General features: G+C 41.1%; 1 protein-coding gene across 1 annotated transcript; it reads left to right on the forward strand.

Moving 5' to 3' along the window:
* PON2 (paraoxonase 2) lies at positions 1-26178 on the forward strand. Its single transcript, XM_045828808.1, has 9 exons — positions 1-133; positions 8817-8887; positions 14698-14753; positions 19047-19209; positions 19746-19872; positions 21289-21489; positions 23966-24047; positions 24785-24913; positions 25544-26178. The coding sequence occupies exons 1-9, from the start codon at positions 60-62 to the stop codon at positions 25700-25702; spliced, it is 1062 nt and encodes a 353-aa protein (XP_045684764.1). The 5' UTR covers positions 1-59; the 3' UTR covers positions 25703-26178.
* The last annotated feature ends 512 nt before the right edge of the window (positions 26179-26690 follow it).

Consider the following 26690-nt stretch of genomic DNA (forward strand, 5'->3'; position numbering starts at 1 on the left):
CGGGCACCGCCCACAGAGCTCCCGCGCCGGCCGGAGCGAGCGGCTCCGCTTCCCGTGACATGGGGCGGCTGGTGGGTCTGAGCTTGCTGGGGATAGCGCTGGCGCTGCTGGGCGAGAGGCTCCTGGCGCTCAGGTAGGTGGGGCCTCCTCGGAGTGGCCAGCGGGCCGCGAGGCCCGTCCGCCCGGCTCTGGGACGCGCTCCCCAGAGCCTCCCCGGCCCGTGAGTCCTGGACTCCGGGGCCCCTCGGGCTGCGGAGAGGGCGGAGGCCGCGGAGGGCTTCTCCGCGCCGGGGACGCGGCCGGTGGGGAACTCTTGATCACACTCTGTTCCCCCGCTGGCTGGACCCCTGACTCCACCCCCGGCTTCCAGCAAAACCGGGCACACTTTGGGCTGAATCTTGAGACTTTTTAGAAAGTTTGCAACCCTTTGCCGCTTACAAAGTTCTTTCCTACTTAGATGGACAAGCAAGTGCTTTGCAAGTGCTCGAAGGCAAACCTAAGGGCTTTGGCTTGAAAACAAAACGATTCCTCATGCATTGAAACTTTAATTATAAAGGTTTATTTCAGGTCATTGGTGCTGCTTCTCGTTGTTGCCCAGGCTAGCCTCCGTCTAATAAAGTTGTTCTCCACTTCTCCCCTGCATGTTTGAAAAGCTTTCTAATCTTGGCGCGCTGGATCAAATGTAATTGGCGATATTCAGCTACCGGTCTTACATCACTTCCTTGTTTATCTCTTCACCTTGGAACCCTGAAGCCAGAATGCCAGACAGCACAAGCCTATTCTATCTCACATTTTAGTGATAATTAAAAAACACGGGTGGGCAAAACATCATCGTTCCTAAATTACCAACTCAAATTTAAAAAGCTTCATGCAGAAGAATTCCAAAAGTATTGAGCACCTCCTATGTATGCTGCAGTCCTCACCCTTAAGAAGTTTACCGTATTACAAAGGAGGAGAAAAAAATATGTATGTATAAATTAGGATGCCCAGGACAGGTACAAGCACCCCTACAGGCTTAAGGAAGAAAGATTACACCCCCTAAAGGTGGAGTTCGGTGGGAAGACACATTGGACGTTGACCTTGAAGGTCGGATGAAACACACTGGGATGGAGGAGGCCATCCCAGGTGTCGAGTGCTGCTCGAACTAGGGGATTTAGGGTGCAGCGGTGTGGAGACTAGCAATAGAACATTTTGAGGGGGGCATAAAGGGAAGGTATGTGAATAGTGGGGGGAAGGGAGGATAGATTTGTGATGGTTGAATATGTTACGAAATTGGGGTCTGCTGTGATAGGCAAAGGGGAACTATTGATGTTTGTTGTGTGTTTTGTTCTAAACAGGATCCTGTTAAACCACATACAGCACAGTTGTGCTGGGTGGAGATGAAGTTGGTGGATGAGTTGTAGTAGAGCAGTAGTTCTCAGTCCCGGCTGCAGTTTGGTTCTCCTGCAGGACTGATGTCTGGGCTGCGCCCCCACAGATTCTGAGTCAGTGGGTCTGGTCCTTCCAATGTGCAGTTAAGGCTAAGAAGTATTGGAAGAAAGAGCATATAGGGAAACCAGTTAAGGTATCGCAGTCCTTGGGAGGGAATAACAGGGGCCCAGGCTCTGGAATCTCAGAAATGGGGGAAGTCACAGGTGATAGATACCGGAGTTTTCAGCTCTACTCTGCGGTAGCCATAGCTTCATCTGCAGCTGAAGGGGTGTGTGTGCGTTGGGGAAAATTGGTGGTAGTATTAGAAGAGGCTTGCTTATGGGGAGGAAATGAACATGTTGGCGTTCATTTTCAAGTTATGTAAATTCCTGTCCTCTGCAGAACATTCTTGAGTTGAATGATTTTGTGTGGTCTGTCTGGCCCCAGTCAGGCCTCAGTTTCAAAGGCAAGACCACCAGAATTCACAAACTCATTAAGTTGTCTCTAAACTTCCACCCACCAGTTACTTGCTGCAAATTGGAGCTTTCTCAATTAACCATGTTTTCCTTCTTATGAATCTTGCTGTTGTGTTTTTTTAACTTGTAATACATTTTTTAGTTTATATAGAGTTTATACTTTTCAGATATTTTACAACTATTTGTTCACTGTATGCCACAATTATTTTCTCAATGATTTAACAGAAGTATTAAATAGTTTAGTTTTTTATCACATCCACACAGCTCGTAAATATTCACAGTAGGTGAGAACTTTGATTTTTTTTCTTCTTGTTTTTTTTTATTGTTTATTCTATTACAGTTGTCCCAGTCTTCCCCCTTTTGCTCCCCTCCACCCAGCCCACCCCTCTCACCCGTGGTCAGTCCTCTCTCTGTTGTCCACGTCCACGGGTCACTCATACATGTTCTTTGACTAGTCCCTTCCCCTTCCTTCCACTGTTCTCCTCCTCCCTCCTCCCCTCCTACAGCTGTCAGTCTGTTCCATGTTTCCATGTCTCTGGTTCTGTTTTTCTCATTAGTTTATTTTGGTCATTGGATTCCCATTGTAAGTGAGGTCATATGTATTTGTCCTTTGCTGACTGGCTTATCCATGCTGCTGAAAAAGGTAGGAGACTTTTTTCTTTCTCCTGCGTAGTATTCCATTGTGTAATCTGATCTTGAGTTTTTAAATGTAAGTCCCTTTAAATGATAAATCTCATTGTTGCAAACCTAAGAAAAAGTAAATAAAGCTTATGTACATAGAATGTACCTAACAGGTAATTTACAATGTAATGCACTTTTTTCTTTATAAAGATTTGACTGTGATAAACTTTATCGATAGTAACTTTATAGGGTGGTAACTTCATTGGATAGATGAAGCCCCAAGTCAGCTGATATGAGAATGTTGGGATGAGTGATGGGTGGCAAGATTTTGCAAATAAAAATGAAGAATGCCCACTTAAATTTGAGATTCAGATAAACAACAAATCATTTTTTAGAATAAGCATATCCCATGCAATACTTGGTACATAATTATACTAAAATATCATTTATTATTTATCTGATATACAAATTTAACTGAGCCTCTTGTATCTTGTAACTGGGTGACTTTATGATTGTAGACTGTCAAGTACCTGCTATTTATAGAGTTTGGTGGAGTGCTCAAATGCGTACCATTTCTCCTTTCAGACCCTTAGAGTGATTTTGAAGAGATAGGGCATGCTCAGGATTGTATGGCCATAGACTAGAGTCTATTTTAAAAAGCAGCATTACCCGCCCCCCCCCCCAAAGGAAAGGCTCTTCAAAAACAAAGGGGTTTTGTTTGTTTGTTTGCTGTAATCTGGTACCTGCTGTTTCATTACTCAGTGTTTTTAGTCCGTACTTTGGCACTCAAGTCATTTCTCTCCCCCAGGGTGCCCACTTAAATTTGAACTTGAATTTCAGATAAACAATGAATAAATTTTTAGCATAAATATGTCCCATGTGGATAAATGGCATCAAAGTTGTCTCTTATTCTCTGAACTGTAACTGGCTAAGGTTCTCAGGGGAGGCTGGTATAATATACCCAACTTTTCCACTCCTCCCTGGTTGAGCAATAAAAGGGAAAATAGAAATACACAAATGTCCCGAGGCCAGCTGCTTTCTGTTGCAGAGTAGGCAGGTTGGAATGAATCATGAGACTTGAGTGCATCAGAGACCTGTGTGTGGGCAGGAACCCCCAAACAAACGTCTGAACATTCTACATCTTGCCTGACACTTTTATGACAGCTCCCCCAAGAAGCTCTCCAGTCTGCTTTTGAATCTCTCTAAAGGATCAGCTTGTTTCTCAAACCGCCATCCTCATCATTTGTTATGTGACTACAGTGTGCTTGTCACTGTGTCAGAAGTGTCAAAATTTCTTTATATTAAACCAAAGTGCACATTTAGTGACATTTGGAAAGCAAGCCCTTTTACATTTCTGACTTTATTCAGCCTTCATATATGTCTTCCTTTCAATATTATCTATGTAAAAACTAAGGCTGTGAGAGGTTAACCAGTTAGTTTAATAAGTAATTAGTGCTGAACCTGTACCCTAAGCCAGGTCTTCTCATTCCAGATACCGAGTACCCCAGGTCCCCACAGCCTCCGAGCTCTCCTGCCATTGTTAGAGTTTTATCCCAGCCTTGCGGGGTTACGCACAAATTCTTAGTTACTAAGTGCAAGCATTACAAGGGCCCAAGGAGTAAATTCCAAAGGGTTTTACAGGTTTGTACATAAAAGATAAAGCCCCAGTTTGTCCTTATTTGTCTGTACTTAAAGCCCCATCAGTGGCTGGTAAATTCAGAGGTTGTGAGATACAGAAGGAAGGAGTGCCTGGTAGCAAGACCACATTCCAATTTGCTCAGGGCATGTCAGTCACACAGCCTTACTGCTACCGCCCAGTGGGGTGTGAGCATGACTGACCGCCCTTGTCTCATTTCACTCCAGATGGACAATACTGTTTCCTGAGTGAAAGAAGTCTGCGTCAATTTCATGATGATGACCGTTGGTTCATGCTTTGTGGACAGGTAGCCTGAATTCATTTCCTAGCTCCACTGCTTACCTGAGACCTTAGCTTTTTATTTCACCTTTGTGTGTCTCAGTGTCCTAATCTGTAGGATGGGAATAATTATTCCTAACCTGCTCCATAGTGGGGATATGAAAAATAAAAGAGGTCATTCTTGGAATGTGCTAAAACAATGTCAGACACATAGTAAGTGTTCAGTGAAATTACCTGTAACAACAATGATGTGCAAGCAGGGGTTCTGGCCGTTGTATCCATGGGTCCCTTTGGCAGTGTGGGCAAGCTGTGGCTCCTCGGCACCCTCTTTGTAAATGCATAGAATACAATGCATAGAAGTGCAAAACAAACTGAAATACTCTCTGGTACTTAAATACCATGGCCAAAATATTTTTTAATTTAATGTATGATAAGTAACATGGACTTCTTTATTAAAGCCTTAAATAGATCTAGAGGTCATTGAATATCTAAGAGCAGATATTTTGAAGTAGTGATGAGTATAAATGGTTTTGAGATGTCGACCACATCTGACATGTAATGTTGCAATGCTTGTAATTTCTGTTAGTGACAGAGTTGCGGGTACCGCTAGTAGAAAATTCTTTGGCTTGTTACCTGCTCCCATCATCAAAGGAAACACTTAGTTTCAGTTAGAGGTTTAAGTAAAGATGTATTTTTCTCCACCCAAGGTCACAGATCTTGCAATTTTACCTGTGGACTCCTTAAAGGTCACTGGGCCCCAAATTAAGAACCCTGAGGTGCGTGTTTTCAGTGGCCGTCATCTGGAGAGGGATGGCTGGCTCAGTTGAAAGAAGGCAGTGTATGTTCTTTCCCGTATCACACCTGTCATATACTTGTAACTCAAAGGAAAATAACCAAATTTTAATGAAGAAGAAAGGGAACGTGAGAAAAACAAAAGGAACCTAGAACAGAGACAGCAAATAGCTTTCATCTTCAATGTCCATTTTTATAGACTGGTAGTGGTGGCCTGCAACACTGTGTCTGCGGCCAGCCCTGGGGTGTGGGGAGGAGTGTTGTGATTGGCTAGCAATGCATGCGTGACTGCGGATTGGAGACGGCCAAGCTGTCTGACCAAGTCCATTCATGAGCATGCTATGGACAGAAAGTGTTGGGAGCAACAGTCTTTAGCAAAGATACCACTTAGCAGTGCTTGTACCATTTTTTTTAGCATAAATGCATTTGGGCTTATTGATTTACTAGTCCAAAGAAATTCATCTCACTGTCTCTTGTGTATCTCCCAAACTGCTGAAATCTGTGATCAGTTCGGAGCATTGCAGCTGCAAGAACATACATCGAATTAGTGGTAGCTTACACAATAGAGGCTTATTTTTCTCACATGATAAAACTCGGTGAGTCATTTTAGAGCTTGTCCATCAAATCACTAGTTCTAGATTCTTACATTTTTGTCCTTAGATCCTTTACTAAGAGCTTCAGGACCCCACACTTCTGTGAAGGGCGCTGGATGGTGGCAGTAGTCCCACACACTGCATGTGCAGTCAGATTGTGAAGGGAGAAGGAGTGACGCCCACCACCTCTTTTCTTGTGTCTGCCTTTCCTTTCCAGAACAAAAACTCTTTCCTAAAAGCCTGGGTCATGTGTTTATCCTGAAATACAAAGGAGGCCGGAAAGGCAACCGTTTCCCTTGCCCACCTCTGCAGTGGGAAGGTTGGAGGAGGAAGGGGTTGAGAACGACTTTGGGTGTGTCAGCTGGTAGGGCTGCTGCTCTGGATGCAAAGGTCGGTCCCCGAGGAGCAGGGAGCTGGTCGCTCTGCCACACAAAACCCTAGCAGTTCTCTACCAAAGGAATTTGAAACTCTCGATGGATCCCAAAGGATGGAAGAGAAACCCTCTCTTTCTTTTATCCTGAAGACAAGGACACCTGATTTGGTGAACTGGAGGCTGCGCGTGGCCCTGTGCACCTCTTCAGCTTTAACAGCAGGCAGTCTGCACGGGGAGCGCTGATGCCGCACAGCTGGAAGAGTTGATGAAGATCGCCCCATTGCAAAGTGGAGTCATCAGTCGTTCACGCACACTAAGTTGACTCTGAAAAATGCCCCATATTAAGTTGTTCCAACACATCTGGATTTTATTTTATCCATCTAGTCTATCTTTGAAAAAGGTCGGTGGTAATCATCATTATCCCGGTTTTTGTACAGTCCAATGGGCATGATAGTAAGTTGTATAAAATTAACACTCAAATGGGCGATACAGAAACTTGATTAAAACTGCGGCTGTGGCCTGCTGACACAGCTACACCTGGACTCGTACGATGTCACCAGAACCTTGGAGGTCATCTAGTCTCATCTTTATTTCACACGTAAAGACTGAGGCCTGTAGAGGCTGACTGACTTGTCGATGGTCAGGCAGTCCGACTGATAAGGGAGATACACAGCTTGGCTTCCTTTGCTCCTTTCCGAGAAAAATGCAAGAGCAGATTCGGGCACAGCCTCTAAGCGGTGCCTCCCAGCGGGGTGCCGGACCTCAGGAGAGTTGCTTCACCTCTGAATCAGTGGAAGTATTGGTACCTACTTTAAGGGGGGGGGGGTACTGAGCGGGGGGGGCAAAGGGAAAAATTGGGGCAGCTGTATCAATAATATATACTTTAAAAAAATTTAATGAATTCATTCAGGTAAATCACAATGATGGCAGAGTCAGTATATTTTAGCTACTTTTATTATTGATTTCCTTTTACCACCCATAATGATCAACACCAGTGTCCTCATCACTAGTAAGTATCACTACCACAGCTACAACGTTAGGCTAAATATACTTGTTTTCCTTTTCAAATCCCTCCTACAATTCATGAATGTGAGTTAATGTATTTTTTGCTTTATTTTTAAATTTTAGTTGTTACTTTTTGCTTTTAGTGTATCTATAAATTTTATATTTTTATTTCACTTATTTTTTAAAGATTTTATTTATTTATTTTTAGAGAGAGGGGAAGGGAAGTAGAAAGAGAGGGAGAGAAACATCAATGTGTGGTTGCTGCTGGCACACCCCCTACTGGGGACCTGACCCACAACCCTGGCGTATGCCCTGCCTGGGAATCGAACTGGTGAGCCTTGGGTTTGCGGGCCCGCACTCAATCTACTGAACTTCACCAGCCAAGGCCCTCATTTATTTTATGTTGCTTTATTGCTATATTGTTTCAAGAAACTTAACACTATTTCAGTTCTGTGATTCCAAATACATACTAGTGCTTCAATTAGAAGTGCCAAAATACAGGGATGGGCAGAAGTGATTTACAGTTGCGTTGTGACAGTCTGAGTTAATAAAGCTCTTATAATCATCAAAACCTGCATATCTTTCCATATGAACAACTGTAAACCTACTTTTGCCCTCCTCTGTATATAATAATTGCCCACCAGCTGTTTGTGATTCTGGGTTATCTAGGCCTAGGTTATTTTGTTTGATTTTGTTGAGAAACCAGTAGCTTTCCCCATATTCACTGTCTAGAAGCCAGAAGCTGTCGAGGAGATGAATAGGAGAGAGACAAGTAGCAAGTTGTCCTCTGGTCTCTTCATCATGGGGATGTATGAACCACCTTGAAAAACGCAAACTCCCTGCACTATTGTTGTTATTTATGACTGTAGAGGACAGATAGAGAAGGTGCGACAGTGAGAGAAGAAGGGGGAAGCCTCTAGGACATGACCTCCAAAACAGTAGACCCCAGATGTGTTTGCCCAAACTGCTCTGTAGCCTTCTGCTCCCGGGTGGGCAGAAAGAGGGAGGATACCTTTTGTACGTTCACATTTTCTCATTATTTCTGCACATTAGTTTTCCTGAAGCAACAGCAAGTAGTTTTGCCAAAGTAAGCGGTACTCTCCAAACTCCTCACCCCAGTGTGTATTGTCTTGGGAATGGGGCCTCCTCCCCTGTGTTAGTAAGTCTTTGTGGGTGTCTTCTGTGTGCCAGGCTCTGAACAGTGCCGTTTTCTCTTGCCCTCCCCTCAATCATGGTGTCATTTTGCAGAGGGTCTGAGCATTTCTTGGCTCTCAGGTCCTCAGAGGGAAGACAGGGTTCCTGGTTATACAGCTAGGGCTCTTCCCACAGCACCAGAGCTGTGAGACAGGTGACCAGGGGCCAGGTTTATAGTTGCATAGAAACTGGCTTTAGAAGTTTTATTAGTTGAGAAACTGATTTTCTTTTACAACCCACATTCACCTTTAGAACTCTAGGATATATGCATTGCTATTTCAACTTCATTTTTGGTGCTGTTTTATGTTCCTCCCCTTGTCTTCCTTCTCTTTGCTCTGCTTTAGATTAATGCTATGTTTTCTGTATGGTTGTAAGCCTCTTAAACCCTTTCTGCAACAAAGCAGGAAATACATAAACATGATTTTTTTTTTAAACAGGAATCGACTTAAAGCTTCCAGTGCAGTAGAATCTGTAGACCTTCCAAACTGCCACCTGATTAAAGGCATCGGTAAGCATGAGAAATTGCTTGTTATCCACCTCACATTGGTTGGCCATCAACACTCAAAAACTCTTTAACAGCATTTTGGCACCCGATTACTATTTATCAGAGGAAAGATCACATTAGATCAACAGAACGTCTTCAGCCAACCTCTTTCGATCTCATGCTCCCTGTATTTCTTCTTTACTCTGACTGTAATTTATTAATTATTTATATAATCCTATGTTTATTCTTTGCATTCCTGCTTGCTTACTGACTTTTAGGAACATTTTTGGTAAACTCTGTGTTCTTTGTCATTTGTGGTGTCCGAGATCTGTGTTCCATTAGCTTAGTAGTCAGCTACTAGAGGTAAGACAGAAGGAGAACAAGTTATATGTAGAAAATAAAAATCTCTCAACAAAATCTCTATTCCCCACAGAAATAGCCCTTTATCTCTACAAAGGCTTCTTCTTATGCTTCCTGATATTCGAATGCAAACACATACAGGCATACTTCAGAGATGTTGCTGGTTTGGTTCCAGACCATCGCAATGAAGCGACGACTGCAGTAAAGTGGGTTGTAGTTCTTTTGTTTGTGGAGGGTGTTGCTTCGGATTTGTAAAAAACATAACATCTGGGAAGCACATATGTATCCATTTCTTCACCACTGGCATCTTAGTATAAGCTTACATTCTGCAACATGCTTTATTCTGAATGAAGTGTGAACAGCTTTCCACATCAGCACATGGGGATTTGCCTCATTCTTTTTGGTACATACATGTATCATGATTTATTTAACCATTTCCCTTCTCAACGCACATTTGGGTGGTTACAGTTTTTGCAGCTGCAAACAAATCAGTGAACGTGATTGTATGTGTAGCTCTTGCATTTATTTGCCTGCAGGATAAATCCTTAGTAGTGGGGCTGTTGTTCATCTAGCAGCTATGTTTACAGTTTCAACAGTTATCACTATGTTGCCCTTGAGTTGGCAACACTCAGAAACTCCATGGCTCATATTTACAGCCAGGCCCTCTCCAGACATGGCTCGCAGTGCTCTTAGCAAACACAAACGTGTGGTGATCAGCAGAAGCAGAAGTGGCCTGGCCTTTCTGGATCCCACACAAGGATGTTTCACTTTCATGAACCCAGTCAACATCCAGAAGAGCCTTTTGTGCTTCGGAGTTTTTTGTTTCTCCTTTACACATCTGTTTCCAAGGCGTTCTGTCTCCTTTCCTCTGTGGCTGCTTTTCTACTCTTCCCAGTCCTCTCTCTCTCCACTTAGACTTCCTGACTCCTTCCTGGGGCTTCTCTTTGTCTCAGTTGCCCAAACATTTAGCAGGAAGTTATAAACTCAGTATCAAATACCAGATGGACCAGATCTGTGCTGAATTATACAGACAATTCTAGAATTAAGGTTATCTGGAATCCCAAGGAACTCAGCAATGCATCCTGCCTTCTGGCTGCCATCACGAAGGGTCCCCTCAGAACTGGTCACTAAGCAAAAGCCAGATGGCATCTGGAAGGGATGCTGGGAGGCTGGGTCAGTCATCTTTAAGGTTATATTTGCTACTGAGTTAATAATCATCGAATTATTAAGCAGCCCTTGTCTTGTGAAGCCCAGCTTCTGTGAATTCAAGTCTCAGAATAGACAACAGGGCACAGCTGGACGCAGTATGGGACACACTGCCAAATGTATTGCTGTTATAACTCACTGGGATGGAGGGCCCCTCAGAGAAAAACCAGCCCAACAACATTTGTATTCAGAACAAGCATCTGTCTCTGTTTGTGACCTTTATGTTGTGATGTGTGTGAGCTGCTGTCTGGAATTGGAGAGAATGAGGGAATAGGTCACCTATGGCCCCTCTTGTGAAGTGCTTAATGCCTCCGAGACACTTCAGAAGGCAACAGAGCGCAGACGATGAGTGATTAGAAGCACATTTGGGATACATTTTTAGATGCAATTAGAATTGTGGGGTTTTTTCCTTTCTTTTGGTTTTGTTCTGTGGTTAGCACACACTGTATAAACATGTGTTGAATGCTATGTGGGTGATGTGTAATGGTTAATAATAGCTTGTGGTTATATGTTTTTAACAACAGTTGCTTATTCAGCAGTCTTTGATTACAAGAAATCACAGTGTGCTGGCCATACTTTCCTATATAGGGAAAAGCAACTTCTCATGGTATGCAGCGAGGATAGAGAGGTTCTCATGTTTACTTTCCAGGTTGGAAACAGTAGTAGCCATGTACTTGAGGCCAAGTAATCCCTCCAAGAGGTGAGACCCTACCCCTTCCTCTTCAGCGCGTGCACACACACACACACACACACACACACAGCAATGCTGCCTTTACCATGACTGGTGCTTTATCCATATCATATCGTGTCTTTCTGTTTTAATAAGTAATAATCACCTACCACACATACAGGATGTGTACCTTCTGTGGGACAGAAAGGGAGTTCCCTATTCCATTTTTTTATTCCTTCCCAGTGTGTCTTACACACAGAAACTAAGATTTTGCACACCTAGGATTTGGCAAAATACCAGTTTCTAAATAAAAAAAATTATAATGATAAGAACTAGTGGACTCTATGTGAAGCTTGAAAATTTAAAACATTTTCTAAGTGGTTTTCAAAATGCTGGCATTCAGAGTCCTGGACTAAAATAAAACTTTGAATGTATTATCTCACTGGAGTGAATTAAAGATTTTATATACTTGGCAATCAAGACCTTTACAACTACTGTTGCTTGGGAGGTTTTCTTTAAAGGCATTAAAATGTGTAGCTCTTGTCATTAAGTACCTTACAGTCAGCCTATGAGTAGGAAAACAACAAAAACCCACTACTTATGAAATAGAAGTATTTTTTTCTTTTTATAACAGATGAGGACCTAAGGCTCAGTAACTTTTGCAAATTCTCTTTCTAATAATCACTCTCCCAGAATGATTATACAGGTAGCTGACTAGTATACTGAAAAAGTGGGGGGAAGAGGCCACATTACATCTTGGATACTCTGCTGGGTATGACAAGGGCTGCTTTGCTGTTGTAAAGTTACAGTAAGTAACCTAGAGAACAGAGAAATGTGTTTACCATGGTAGTCCCAAGATGGGCAAATGGCCTAGGCCGACTAGGTGACCGCGCCTGAGGTGGCCACTCAGGGACAAAGGCTGACGAAGCGACACAGCTCTCTTCTACACGTGGCCTCCATCTTGGTCAAAGACAAGAACTCTGGTTAGTTACCATTTCCCAGCAGGAAGGGGTAAAAAGAAAATTTACAGAGATGTTAGTTTTACTTCATTTTGCCTAGTAGTTGCATACATCTTGTATTACTGTCACATCCCATGAACTGAAATTTAGACAAAGGGCACATCTACCAGCAGGAGAGGGCTGGGCATGTTGAAGCCGTGGGCTGGTAGCTGAAAAGCAGGAAGGGGATCACGGATACTGGGGAGCGGTTGGCCGTCTCTGATGCAGAGAGGTGATTGTGAACAGAATCAGAAGGGGTCAAAATCAGATGTGCTAAGCTAGAAGACTGTCTGGAGAAAAGGGGGTTTGAAAGAGGTTTTAAAGAACAGGATATGAATTGGTGTCGATCTTGGTGAGAGGTATGGATGCAGGCATTTTGGGGGGAAAGCCAACTCATGGAATTGACTGTAGTTGAACTTACAAAGTGAAGTGTCTATGGAGAGGAACCAGGGAATGGTTCTGACAGAAAAGTCATTAAATACTAGGATGTATTTTTTTTTCCTGTGTGCTTTTAAGTCAGAACAAAAGGATCTGAGTCCCAGCTTTCCAGTCTGTGATCTTGAATAATTCACTTAACCTTTCAAAGCCTCCGTATTCTCTGTTCTAAATATATTAAGAGATCATGATATTGCTGCTTAGGGCTATGAGACGTATGAAATAATGTGCATCTTTACTTAAGGAGCCTGATGCTTGGTAAACAATATGTGAGTAGCTATTAATGCTACTAGTACTCCTCCTTTTTTTATTATTATTGGAGGAAAAAAATGTCTGCAGCATTTGACTTCCTTGCAGTAATTACACCAAGTTGGAGATAAAAGATGATAAAAGCCTAAGTAGTGGCTGTAGGAAAAAAGATAGGGGAGTAAATCTGGAAAGTATCCTAAAGAAAGCTGCAGGTGCCTTTTTCGCCCTTTGGAATTAGGCTATGGAATTAAACATAAAGAAGTTACAGTGTAGTTGAAATGAAAATATCTTTTAAAAACATTGTTCTTTCTTGATTATTTAAACAATACTATCATTTGAAGGAAATTTTAAACAAAGAAAAATATAAAGACAATGAAAAGTACTCATAATCCTACCATCCAAAGAAACATTTAAAAACAATTGTGTCTTTTTTGTCTGTGTGTAAGCACATACACATGGAAATGAAATGGCCTTAAATAATTTTTCTGAAACTACAAATTTGAGTTGAGCTCCTACTCAATGAACTGGATCCAGAAAGCAAAACGTGGACTCCAGTTCTGTGTGCGCGCACTGGGGGGTTCCCGGGCCCCTGCTCGTTACCAGTGGGGAACCGCCATGCGACTAGAGCCTAGTGCTTCAGAACCTTTTTGGGGGTATCACAGAGCCTTTTGGAAATCCCAGGAACCTTTTCACAAAAAAATCTCATCTGCACATACAGGAGACATTTTACATTGCACAGAATTTCAAAAGAGCCATAAACTCTTCGAAACCCATTTTGGCTCCTTAGGGTTCCACAGACCCCAGGTTAAAATTTCTTTCACTATATCGTGATTAAGCTGATACATACCTCCTTTCCAAGGAACAGGCATATGGATCATCTTTACAAAGAAGTTGTTGGCATTTTAATTTTCTTTTACCTTACTGTGTTAGAGCCAGCAACACTGGAGACAACCAGCCAAATGCAAACTCATGAATCAAAACCAAAAATGACCAGATAGTTGCTGTTTGTTTGTTTGTTTGTTTGTTTGTTTTTGACAACCTAGAAATATAATCTTAGAGAAATCTTATGGAAAGGGGAAGATTTGATTTTGTGGATTCAAAGACTGTGTCATGATTTGGCTTAATCTCTGCCATTTTTATTCTTTTCTGGTGTTGGATCTATTATCTGTCTCCGCAATTTACACAGTGAGACCACTGGGAAGGTCTTATGTCTAATTATTTGCTGTGGTGTCTGGAGTGTACTGCCAACAATCAATAAACAATCAATAGTAATTGTAGTCTGCCTCAGAGACATGCGTTAGAAGCTTCAATTGGCTTAGGTGCATGGTATTTTTCATTAATTTTCCTTTGCTAGCTTTTTCCCCTGCAATTTAAAGCCTAAATTTAAAGATTAAACAGAAAGCTTTCTTTGCTCTTGAGAACAAGCAGGCATTGTTTTTTAAAGAGGGGATATGTAATCCCAGGTGTCTTCTCTCTGCTAATGAGAGAAATGTCTACGTTTGCTTCAGATTGAATGAGCAGAGAAAGGGACAAGGCTATTTGCATGGTTAAATGACTAGGAGCCCTTCATTTTGAAAGTAATATTCCCCTGATGTCAATTACTTTTGTACAGACATCTGGATGTTTATCATAAGAGTGTACAGATGTCAACTTTTTCTGTATTAGCCCTGGAAATGTGGTGATTACTTGACTTTGATTTGAGTAAACATGAAATATGTAACATTTAAAGTCAGAAGTTCACTGCCGGAAGGGATTTAGACTGACGACGTTCATTGAGGAGTGTTAGTTCCTTGGAAAAAAATCAGAACCATCCCTAAAGATTTAGGCACTGATAAAGTAAGCAAAGTCCTAGTTATGCTCCGTTAAACAAATAACAGAATTTGAACATGACATTTATCTGTTTCCTGAATTTGCAGAAGCTGGCGCCGAAGATATTGACATTCTCCCCAATGGTCTGGCTTTCCTCAGTGTGGTGAGTACCTTCGGTCTTCCCAGTCTCAGGGGAGGAGGGCCAGGGGAGTCTGAGGAGGCCTGCGGAGCAGTGACTTATTTTTAAAATTCCTCGCTTTTAAAAATATGTTCTTAAAAAAAAGGGTCAAACAGGATCTTGGAAAATTTGCTCAAACTTATCTAAATGCAGAGATGAGAAAGTCTCTGTCAGTTGGAGTTTTGCCCCTTATGTCCCCACGGCATGGCACTAAAATGTTCCAGTGCAATCTGTGTTTTAAAAGTTTTTATTAAGAAGGGTATTTGGGGCATTATTGTGAAAATTCAGTGGGACATTATACTGTTTGAAATACAGCGTCTACCTTTCTTTCCATTCAGTGTTCAACTTTGAGCTCATACTCTTGCTGTTATTTATTTATTTTCAAACAATAGACCAACTTTCGCAGAGAGGGCCAATGTTTTTCTTTCTTTCCTTTCTCCTTGTACAGCCAACCATAAGTAGAAAGTCATAGACGGAGCTTATTTATACCCTCTACTGTGCCTTAATTCTTACAAGCAGAAAGATAATAAGCTTTGCAGGGCACATGTATGACTTTGAAGTCGCTTGGCCCGTGTGATGCTGGCCTACGTCAGTATGCACTGTAATTGGGAAGCTGTCTCCGTGGGCCAATGAGGATGTTCAGACCGTCATTCTTTCTGGGCTGGGCCCAAAGCAAGGGTCCTTGGCATCTTCGTGGTCTCGGTTTTCCTAGAGGAAGAAATCCCCAACTTTGGAGGCAGCCTATAACTATTCCTTTTCCTCTCGGCATCTGCTGTTTTCAGGCTCTGAAGTTCAGGAGGGATGTGAGAAAGTCGGAGATGCTTCAGAAGAGAGTCACAACACTAATAAAATAGTTGTCAGACTTATGAGAGAGGTGAGAGGACTCGGCTCAGATGAGAATGAAGTTAGACTACTCTTCGGGCTCCCGATGGTTCTTATAGGAAAGCCAGTGCACAGCTGATTGTTAGCACAGAGGGAAAAAGGAAATGCTGTGGGCTTTGGCAGAAACACGAATGTTCATATTAAATTTTTAAAATACGGTTGTAAACAAAGCTTTATTTAATAACCTCCACAGGATGAGTAAAATGACATTTCTAGTAGGACTGTGGGTTTGTTCAGGGGCACAAGCTCGCACGTATACCGACAGGCTGAGGAAGAAACACTAGGGCTACAAATCAAAATTATTCATAACTGGAGATGCAGACATCCTGAGTGAAGTGGAAGGCAGTTGCTTTTGCAATTTTTATTTTTTGACAAGGAGGGGCTCTCAGAGATTTGTGTAATCCAGGGCACACTATTTCAAGATTTTCTCCCCATAGGAATATATCTGAATTTGGAAGACTGAGGTTTCTAAGCACATGAATCTATAGCCATTTCTTCCCTTCCCTTTCCTCTTTTATCTTCACCTGAGGAGGATGATTTTGCGAGAGAGCGAGGGGGAGGGGTCAAGGGAGGGGGAAGAAGAACATCGATGTGAGAAACATCGATCCAACGTCAGCCAGCTGCCCTCTTTGCCTTCTCATACGTGCCCTGCCTGGGGATCAAACCCACAGCCTGGGAGTGTGCCCTGGCTGGGAATCAGACCTGCGAGCTTTCAGTTTATGGGGCGGTGCTCTAAACAACTGAGCCACACCAGCAAGGGCTAAATCTATAGCCATTTTAGCTGAGGGGCTTATAGTCACAGTGGTCTCATAACTGGGTTAACAGTATTTCCTGGGGTTTTTTTTTCCTGTATCCTTTTTTGCTTATATGACTTTCTTTTCTTTTTTTCAAATCTAGAAACGAGCCCCCTTATTCCCTTAATGTACTCAGCACTGTTTCTAGTATTTCCCAGAATATGGTCCTTTCTAAATTAATAACTCATATATCATGTCAGTTGTTTATTCTCCTTCTAAGGATTTTAGCCCACCCAACCCGTCCTGTTCCATAGTTACAGGTTTGAGGGTCACCTCAAAACCAACATCACACTTAATAAGGACTTAGATGACACAGAGTAGATTATGAAGAAGATTTAGATGGTAGCATGGATGTATTTAACACTACTGACCTGTACACTTAAAAATGGTGAAGGTGGTAAATTTTGTGTGTATTCTATTGTCAGTAAAAGTAAAATTTTAAAAAGGAGGAAAAACAGATTTAAGCGATAGAGAGAATTAAAATAACCATGAACAGTTATCACCGTCCCTGGCAGAGCTTCCCGTGTGCGGAAGCCAGGCTGTTCTTTGTGGGATATCGGTAGAGGAGAGATTATGGCCCACTGAAGCAGCGCTGCTGGGTGGCAGAAGCATGACTCCAGCTCTGTTCTGCTCGCTGGCCCTGCCAGCCTTGATACGTTTTTTTTAATTGGAGAGAATTTCTCTTGTGTCCAATTTTGTGCATAAAGTGAGACTTCTTTTGATACTCTTTTAAAGTATGACTGAAAAGATTTAAAAGAGAAGGGACCTTGATGTTTTCAGTGGGTGCCAAAAAAGACATTCAGTAAAATTCTAACTCAATCCTGATTAGAAGCTCCAGGAACTCAGGCTTTCCTATGCACTAGGAACAATCAAATAGAAAATGTAGTTGTAATAATGATAATAATAATAACAACATTTTATTCATAACAACAGCTAAATTTCCAAAATTTATACAGAAAAATAAATGAACAGAAATATATAGGACTATAGTGTAAAGATAAAGCAGTAATGTGGGATATGGGGACTTGCCATATGTGTATTTTGCCATATCTTATAAATAAAGCTGTGATAATTAATATGTAGCATACGAATAAGCACGAGCCCTCAAACAGACCAATATATAAACAGGAATCTAGTACACGGTAAAGGTGGCATTTGGAATCAGTGAAAAAAGGACAGACCATGTGCCATCCACTAACCCGGGTCCTGGGTTCTAGCAGTAAACAGATGAGACAGAGTCCTGACTCACGTTCCAGTGGGGAGGGAACAAATGCAGATAGTGGCCTCACTTTAACAACATGTAAAGTAAGTGAGGCAGTGGAGAGTGACAGCCGTGGTGAGCGTGGAGCCAGGCTGCCATTTCTATAGGTTTATCTGTCAAATGGCAGTAAGTGACATCTGGCACAGATAAAGGAGTCGAGGGGCCCTGGCTGGTGTGGCTCAGTGCACTGAGTGCCAGCCTGCGGACCGAAAGGTTGCTGGTTCCATTCCCAGACAGGGCACATGCCTGGGTTGCAGACTAGGTCCCCAGTTGGGGATGTGAGAGAGGCAACCAATTGCTGTTTCTCTCACACATCATGTTCTCTCTCCCTCTCTTTTTCCCTCCTTTCCCCCTCTCTAAAAATAAATAAAATCTTAAAAAAAGAAAAAGAAGAGAAAGTTGAGGGAAGAAGGCCTGGATCTCCGGTCCGGGGAGGGGAGCATTCCCAGGCAAAGGGAACAGTGTGTTTAAAGGCCCTGTGGTGAGAATGTGCTTGGTTTGCTTGAAGAACATCAGTGAAGCAATATGGCCAAGGCAGCATGAGTGAGGACGAGGTTAACAGGAGGTGAGGGCACAGAGGTGGAGTGTCCGTGGTGGGGTAGTGTGAAGCGGGGTGACCAGGGCAGATCTTATAGGGCCTTTAGGCTATCGTAGGAATTTTCACTTTTAATCTGAGTGAGATGGGAGTTTCGATCACAGGTGTAACATCATCTGACTGAACAGACATTGATATGAGACTAGATTTCTGCAGGGAGTCAGGGACAGAAGCACCAGGGCCAGTCAGGAGGCTGTTGCGTAGTCACGGTGGCGCTTTGGACCAGGACAGTCATGGAGGCAGTGGTGAAGGGTGTTCACATCCTTATGAAGGGATGTATTTTCAAGGCAGAGTCAACGGGATTTGCTAATGCAGTGGACATGGAATGTGAGGCATCCCATGGGGGCAGTCTTGACTGACTCCACTCACCAAGGCTTCTGGCTTTGCAGAAGCAAAGTGTAGGCTGTGGGCTTGAGGATCCACAGTCAGTGTATAAACTTTCATATATCCCCACCCTCAACTCTAGCTGGTACCTTCCTGCTCACTAACCTTCTGGTTACTCTCTGAAGAGACTAAACCCCTAGTCTTTTGCTTCAACTCAGAAAAATCAGTTATTGTCCACCTTTCAGCTTTTCAGCTCCTAATTATTATTTTCCCTATTGTCTCCTCTCTGCATTTTTTGTGTTTGTAGCTTTATTCCACCGCCTTTAACCAAAGTCTCTATTTATTATTTATTTATAGTTCCCACTTTAGTCCATAAAAATACTGAAGCTTTTATATTTAACCTTTTCCCCTGTTTTGAAAAGGGTCTAAAATGTCCAGGACTCCACAGTTTTGCACCGGATAAGCCTGGAGGAATACTAATGATGGATCTCAAAGATGAAAAGCCAAGGGCATTGGAATTAAGAATTAGCCGTGGCTTTAATTTGGCATCATTTAACCCACATGGGATCAGCACTTTCATAGACGGTAAGAGCTGATGAGCTACCAATGTTGAGAAACTCGCAATGGTCTGTAAATGACTGTGGAAAATAGATTCGGATCATGTCTACTATAAGCGAGCAGTTAACTCATGAATTATTCCTGTATGCTTCATACAAATAAGTTGATCCTTTGCCTTTTCAGCCAAGTGTAAATTATGCTACATTTTGAAATTTCGAACAGTTAACACCTGAAAGAATGTTTAGATTTCATAACCTTTTTATATACACTATGATCATTGCATTAAAAAAGAAGAGCTAGGTTTCTGAATTAAACTATCCACGGATTATTCATGAATTCTGTATTGGAGTGGAAAACATTCTTTCTTAAAGGTCAGGGGACCAGTGATCAGAAATAACACCAGGCAAACAGTGATGGGAAAGACAGGGAGGACGAAGGATCCGTTCGCTCATCTTACAGCCCAGACATTTAACCTTTGCTTGCCCAGGGTATTTAAATGTCAGTGTCTGCCCAGAGGTCCCAGGGTTCTCTGGTAAATTAACTCTGTTGTTCCTGTTTCTCAGATGACACAGTTTATCTCTTTGTTGTAAACCACCCAGAATCCAAGAATACAGTGGAAATTTTTAAATTTGAAGAAGAAGATAATTTTCTTTTGCATCTGAAAACAATCAAACATGAGCTTCTTCCAAGGTACTTTGTCCTTTTGTTCATTCTCCATTTTATTTCCAGAATTTCAGGTACTCCCCATGGTGGTCCTCTCCCTAAAACACACGCACATAAACATGCCTTTGTGTGTGTGGTTTCCCTGTAGAGCAGGGAAGGTCGATGTTCCTCATTACAATAATCAGTGTTCTGTGCGGACTCCCTTGAGAAATGATGAAATGCTAAAACTATAGGGAGAGATGCTCTTCAGGGCCATCGTGGGAGTAGAAGACAAACCTCACCATTTTCCCTGCTGTCCCCTTCCATCTTAGATGACTCATCACTCAACTAAACAACAATACCTGTCCTGTCAAGGAAGAGCAGCCTGCTTTGTATAGAGTTTGTATGCTTTGTAAGGGACTAATACAAAGTGTTCTCATGGGGTCAGTGGTGGCCACGAGCTAATGACCGTACAGAATTGGAAGGATTCAGATTGGAAGTGGGTCGCTTCTCCTTCAGGAACACACAGCTGACTGATAATGTGACTAAAAGAGAGTCGTGTATCTCCCTAGCTCAGCTGGCATTAGCCTACTGCTTTTTTAAAGTATGAATTTGATGGATAATTTTAATTTCTACTTCCCTACTTAGGGAAGCATGTAACTTCAGCCATTCTTCCAGAAATGCGCTTCATAATAAACAGGAGCAGAAATACCACCTAGGCAGCCTCTGCATGACAGAGCTCTTTCAGAAAGAGGGGGCCCACCTACCTGTAGCTGTTTTTCATTTCACAAAGGAGAAAGCAGCTCTTTCAGAAACTTTTGCATCGGGTCATTGGAATTCAAATTTAATAACACCTTTGCCTAACTGGTTTTAAAAATGTAATTGTTTTTAGCATATAAATCTCTCACCTAAAGCATTGTACTGTGGCAATTTCATCATCCATTTCTCTGCAAGTGTTTATCGAGTGCTAGGTCATTCTTGGCTGGTTGGCTTTGAGAGTCAGGTAGAAATTGAACAACCAACCGTCGTTTGACTAATAACTAAGCAAAGAAACTCAGGAAGACCCAGCAACTGAGTAAATGCAAGCGGGGTAAATGTTATTAGCCTACCAACCAGCTCACTAACCAAAAAGTCTCTATACTAAAGGTAGCTGTCTTCCCTCCATTTCTTGCTGTCAAAAACCATAGTGTTGGCACCAAGTCCTTTTTTAATATAAGACCCTGCCTTAATTGCTAAATGTCCTGTCTTCAAATTACCTGGTAGCATACAAAATTGTTCTTTGGCAAATGGTATTACACTAGATTACATACTGCTATAGCTATGTGATTTTAGCTAAGCTTTTCCTGAGAAACCTCTTCCCCCAAATTTATCACATGTATTGTATAAACCTTCTGGATTTCTAATCTTTAATATGGAGACCAACTGGCTTTTTCTTCTCTCTCACATGTTGTTTTTCTCTTTCAGTGTGAGTGACATCATAGCTGTTGGACCTACACATTTCTATGCCACCAATGACCACTATTTCTCTGATCCTTTCCTAAAGTATTTGGAAACATACTTGAACTTGCACTGGACAAACGTTGTTTACTATAGTCCACGTGAAGTTAAAGTGGTAGCAGAAGGATTTGATTCAGCAAATGGGATTAGTATTTCACCTGACAAAAAGTATGATCCCTTATAAAAGTAGCTTCATTTCCTCTCAGTCGTGGTCATGGGCCAAATTCTTCACTTTTTTTTTCAGTGTGGAAATAGCTTACTTAATATTTATGGTCTATTGTATATAACATATGTGATATATGATTAAATATGTATATGTAATATATTTATTATATAATTATATGTATTATATGTTTACATGCAATATCTGACTTTTGTTATATATCATTATATAATTGCATAAATGTAATTTTTAATAAAATGGGATCATATTTATATATACATATCAAAGTATCAGGTAGGTGTTTTCTTTTAAATAAATATCTCGTTTTATTGGCTATACATTATTCCATTATAAGGATGATTAATTAATTTAATTCTCTGTTGATGGATATGTAGATTATTTTTTTCTTTGTAAACACCATTTTGTATGTCTCATTTACTACTTACACTTATCCAAATATCTTTTAAGGAAAAACTCCTTTGGGAGCATTATAGTATAATGGTGAAATCTTCAGATTTGGGAGTCACACAGACCTGGGTTCCAGTGCCAACTGGGCACTGGCTTAAATGCGGTGCTAATGAGCCCCTCCTCTTTGCACATTTGTAGAAGTGTTTCTGTAGAACAGCCCCTTAAAGTAGACCTGTTTGCTCCCAGAATGATCCCTTTAAATGTCTTTAATAGATATTGTCAAATTGCCTTCCATAATTATCTTACTATTTTTATAGGTCCAACCACAGCCTATAGAAAAGATGTTAAATTCTTTATTACTTTCCTCTTTACTGCCTAAGCACTCGGAACCATTTAAACTACTATACATATAACATGAAATAAATGTGGCAGTTCTTGACAACTAAATGTCTTCATTTTCACGGCAAAACTTCCTTCACGTTGATTACAGAAAATGCATGTCTAATCATTTAATGTATCTTGTCTATAACTGATACTGTCTAACTTCTCCAGCCAAATCTGTTTTTCTTACCAGCTCTCACCTTTCTGAGTCAGACTTCCCAGTCATTCACACTAAAAGTAGTAACAACAACAACAATAATAGTAATAATAAAAGGGGCTTAAACGTTAATCCTGCTCTTGTACCGTTTCTTGCCAAACAGGGAGTGAGTCATGTCTGTCGTACCTGTGTGGACCCCCACTCTCGCCCCCTGTCCTTTCCACTGACATCTGCCTGGCATAGTGTCTCATCCTCTCTGGCTAGAGCATTAGACATTCTTCCAACTTGTTTGCAGCCCACTTCCATTTTCTGCCACTGTTGTCAATTTTTCTCTCTCTATTCAACTAGCCTTTGAGAGCCCCCAAAAGAGGGAGCTCTGTCTGCTTCATCTTTGACTCATGCTAAGCACTGCCAGGTGCAGAACAAATGCTTAGTAATTGTTGAATGGAAGTGACCATTTGTTATTATGCCTCTTTGTTATTCTAAAAATTCAGTGGAACCCAATTGCTTATTAAATCAAGGCAGGCTAAAGGGTTGGAATTTCGTTAATGGGCTAACTCTACCCTCCCTTTTCTACTGTTTTGATACTTTTCCATGCTTCAGACAAAGAATTCATTATTATTTTGCAAACGTGCCTCTCTCATTCTTGCCCCTGTGCATTAGCTCACATGTTTCTTTCTGCCTTGAAGGTGTTTTGTCCTCATATCCTCAAATCCCGTCTCTGGTTCCATATCAGTGCAGATGCCCCTTCCTTTGTGAGCCCTTTTGTGTTCTCAAGAGTCTAGATATTTCTTCAGTCTCTAGACCTGAAGTATTTCTTACAGCACCAGTCATGCTGCATTATTTGTTTAATGTGTACAAACTAGTCTGATCATTCCAATATACTAAAAACTTTTTGGGGAAAAAGGTTGTGTCTTTTTTATGTTTCTGTCACAATACTGAGTTCATGGCTTAACTCATGACAATTGCTTAATAGAACGGTTGCCCTAGAACAGTCCATTCAAATAGTGAAATCAAAGTAGTCCATTAATTCATTCTTTGGACAGATTGTCCTGAGTAGGTACTTAGCTCTTACTCTTAACATTTTCAATATGTTAATAAACATTTTATTAAATATTAATGAATATTAATAAGTAGTAAAACATGTTCTGTTCTGTACTGTAACATGTAAATGATACCTAGAACTATCAAATTATATTGTGAAATATAAAAGCTTCTTTTCTGAAGGCAAATATTTGTTCTGTTGTCCTTTTGGTGGCAGATATTACAGGCTTTATATTCAAAATGGTGTCCTATATACTATTTTTCCTTACAAACTTTTTGAAAAATAATTTAACAATTCCATGATTGTTGTAGCAACACTGAATTGATTTTGAAAGCTTACCTTTTAAATAAAAATTGACTTTATCAAGCATTGCTTGAGGGCCCATCATTGATTAACTTATTTGCAGATTATTAAGAGTTATGCTTGCCTGCTGTGGTAATGAACCTCTGTATTGTCATGGAGCTCTGACCAATGTGTCTTTTCTGCAAAGGTACATCTATGTTGCTGATACCTTGGCTCATGAAATTCATGTTTTGGAAAAACATCCTAATATGAATTTAACTCAACTGAAGGTAAATATTTCTTTATATATATAAAGTCGACATTAATCTATTACACTCTGAAATTATATAGCTATACTATATTATAGCAATACCTCACTCGGAACAGAGTATGGATGCCAGTGTCGGCATTCCGGTTTTTCAGGCACTACCACCTTGTAACTGGCGGAGTCTCCTGTCCCAGCCATCACAGAGACTGGCCAAGATTACCTGCCCCACTGGGTTGGAAGTGATATTTGCATCCGATTTAGAGCCCATTACATGAAGGAGCGATGGCACCTGATGAATTCCAATAAGAATTTTCACAATTGAAAAGACTAATAGATGAATTCTGAAATGAAGATTTATGCACATTGTCAGTTCTTTCAATAATAAATGAAGGTAGAAATTGGGTTCCACATCACTATTATTTTCTTCCTGCTTGATAACACATATTTTAGACTGATTAAGAATTTCCTATTTTGCTTTGAATAAGTTCTTGGACTAACTGATCATTGTGCATCTTTTGAGGGAAAAGGAATTCATTTTTTAGAGAGATGGATTATCACCCTAGCTTTCTTAATTTCAGGGAAGATGAAGAGTGACTCTAAATCAGTTTATTAAATTCATTCTAAGCAATATTGATGTTAAAGGAGTGGAAGCAGGGAGATGTAATTTCCTCACATGCATAGAGGCAGGAAAGATTAGCCCTAAATTATTTAATCAAGTTTCTCGTGTCATTTAGGTATTGACATTTTTTCATTTGGAAGGTACTCAAGTTGGACACACTGGTGGATAATTTATCCATTGATCCTTCCTCGGGGGACATCTTGGTGGGCTGTCATCCTAACGGCCAGAAGCTCTTCATTTATGACCCGAACAATCCTCCTTCATCAGAGGTTTTTATATTTTTAGTTTTCATCCTTAATTATTCAAGGCCTTTGAACTAATGATACAGCACACTGTCATGGGGCTGGTTTGTTTAATTAGTCTTTTTAAACCAATAATACTGTAAACTAATGTAGTGGCTTTGCAATTGCTTTAAGCCAATAATTGGCAGAGTTTCACATTGCTTAAATACTTTTAGAAAGGTAATCTTTTGATGTATTAAATTATGGTGGCAGCTAGTGAAAAGGCATTTTTATAAAGACATGTGGGCTCCCTATGTGGCATACTGGCAATTTTTTAAATACCTGGCTTATTGTCAACACACCACATGTCATGACTTTTGTTCCAGCTTTAAAGTAGTGTGAAAGTAGACGCATTAGTGTGGAAGTATTTCTGTTAATGCTCAATTACTGTAATAATGCTAAATCCTGTGTGTTGGCATGAAATAAGTAGATGTTAAGAAAGTACTTTCTTTGAAGGTTTAAGAAAGTACTCCAATTAAACATTTAAAATGATTGGTAGCTGCTATTTTTCAACAACGTGCCCTCTTAATCATTGTTTCATTGTGAAAGGTGGATTATTGGTGATGCACTGACAGGCATATGGTGGTTTTACAGTAATCCTTTGTCTCTCCTGAATAGGTTCTCCGCATCCAGAACATTCTATCTGAGAAGCCTGTGGTGAGAACAGTTTATGCCAACAATGGATCTGTCCTCCAGGGGAGTTCTGTCGCCTCAGTGTATGATAGGAAGCTGCTCATAGGCACTTTGTACCACAGAGCCCTATATTGTGAACTCTAAATTGTACTGTTGGTATGTGAGATGTGAGCATGCTAACTTCTCTTAACAATTACTTTTCTATGGATTGCTAATTCTGAGGGAATTTAACCAGCCAACTCGAGCCAGGAATGTATGACTTGTATGGTTAATTTTATTTCAGCAAGGGAAGGCCCTTCCGTTCTTGTAGCACTTTTAATGTAGAAGGAGAATGAACAGTTTTTTTTAAATGCCAAGTTAAGGAGAGAGAAGCTGCTTTTGGTAAAGTGAATACACCTTGCACAAAATAAGCCTTACCTCTTCCTTCCAGTTTCCAGAGGTGAATTCCACTGAAACAGGGTAGATCTATTTCCTTAAAATGTGAGTGACCTTTATTCCAACAGCGTGACCACTGTGACTGTTCGGGACTACTGAGAGATAACACGTTTGGATATTTTACACTTACATCTTTGTTTACTACTAAAGAGTTGGAGTTCTATTAAAGACTAACTGAAATCCAAGTCTTGTCTGTGTTTCCTTCTCAAGGCAGGTCTTCGGGGGGGTGGGAAAGTGGCCGCTTCCTCGTGGGGTTTCCTTGGGACAGGCAGGCCTCCCAATGTTAATTTCTGTCTTTTCTCTTGAAAGCTGAATGTAAATGAGCTCTTTATTTGAATAAAATATAACAGTCAACTAAATATGGCAACTTGAATTCTCAGTTAGTATGGAGTATTCCATCAGCTCTTTTCCTAATGCAAGCCCACCTGGCCTACAAAGAAGAGGTCAAAAGTTGGAGCTGGAGAGTCAAGCCACCTCCCCATTGAACACAACTGTGAACTTCAAGAGAGATGGAAGTCAGCTGTCCCGGGCCACATGGTTAGTCCTGGCTGTGCTAGGATTGAGGCCAAGGGTCCTTGCCACATAAGGGAGAGTTTTTTCTATTCTCTATACTTCCTATAAACCCATCTTAAGCCCTTGAGAAAGACTTTTTTCCATGATAACCAAAAAAACAATTCCTTTCATTTCTCATTCTTTT

Source organism: Phyllostomus hastatus, unplaced genomic scaffold, assembly GCF_019186645.2.
Source record: "Phyllostomus hastatus isolate PE091 unplaced genomic scaffold, TTU_PhHast_1.1 phas_scaffold_78, whole genome shotgun sequence".
Classification (NCBI taxonomy): Eukaryota; Metazoa; Chordata; class Mammalia; order Chiroptera; family Phyllostomidae; genus Phyllostomus; species Phyllostomus hastatus.

Bases quoted from the DNA above. Each gene is read 5' to 3' on its own strand.
- PON2 (XM_045828808.1), top strand. From the start codon at position 60: ATGGGGCGGCTGGTGGGTCTGAGCTTGCTGGGGATAGCGCTGGCGCTG. The intron at 134-8,816 runs GTAGGTGGGGCC...TTTTTTAAACAG, and splicing joins GAGAGGCTCCTGGCGCTCAG to GAATCGACTTAAAGCTTCCA. The intron at 21,490-23,965 runs GTATGATCCCTT...TTTTCTGCAAAG, and splicing joins AGTATTTCACCTGACAAAAA to GTACATCTATGTTGCTGATA.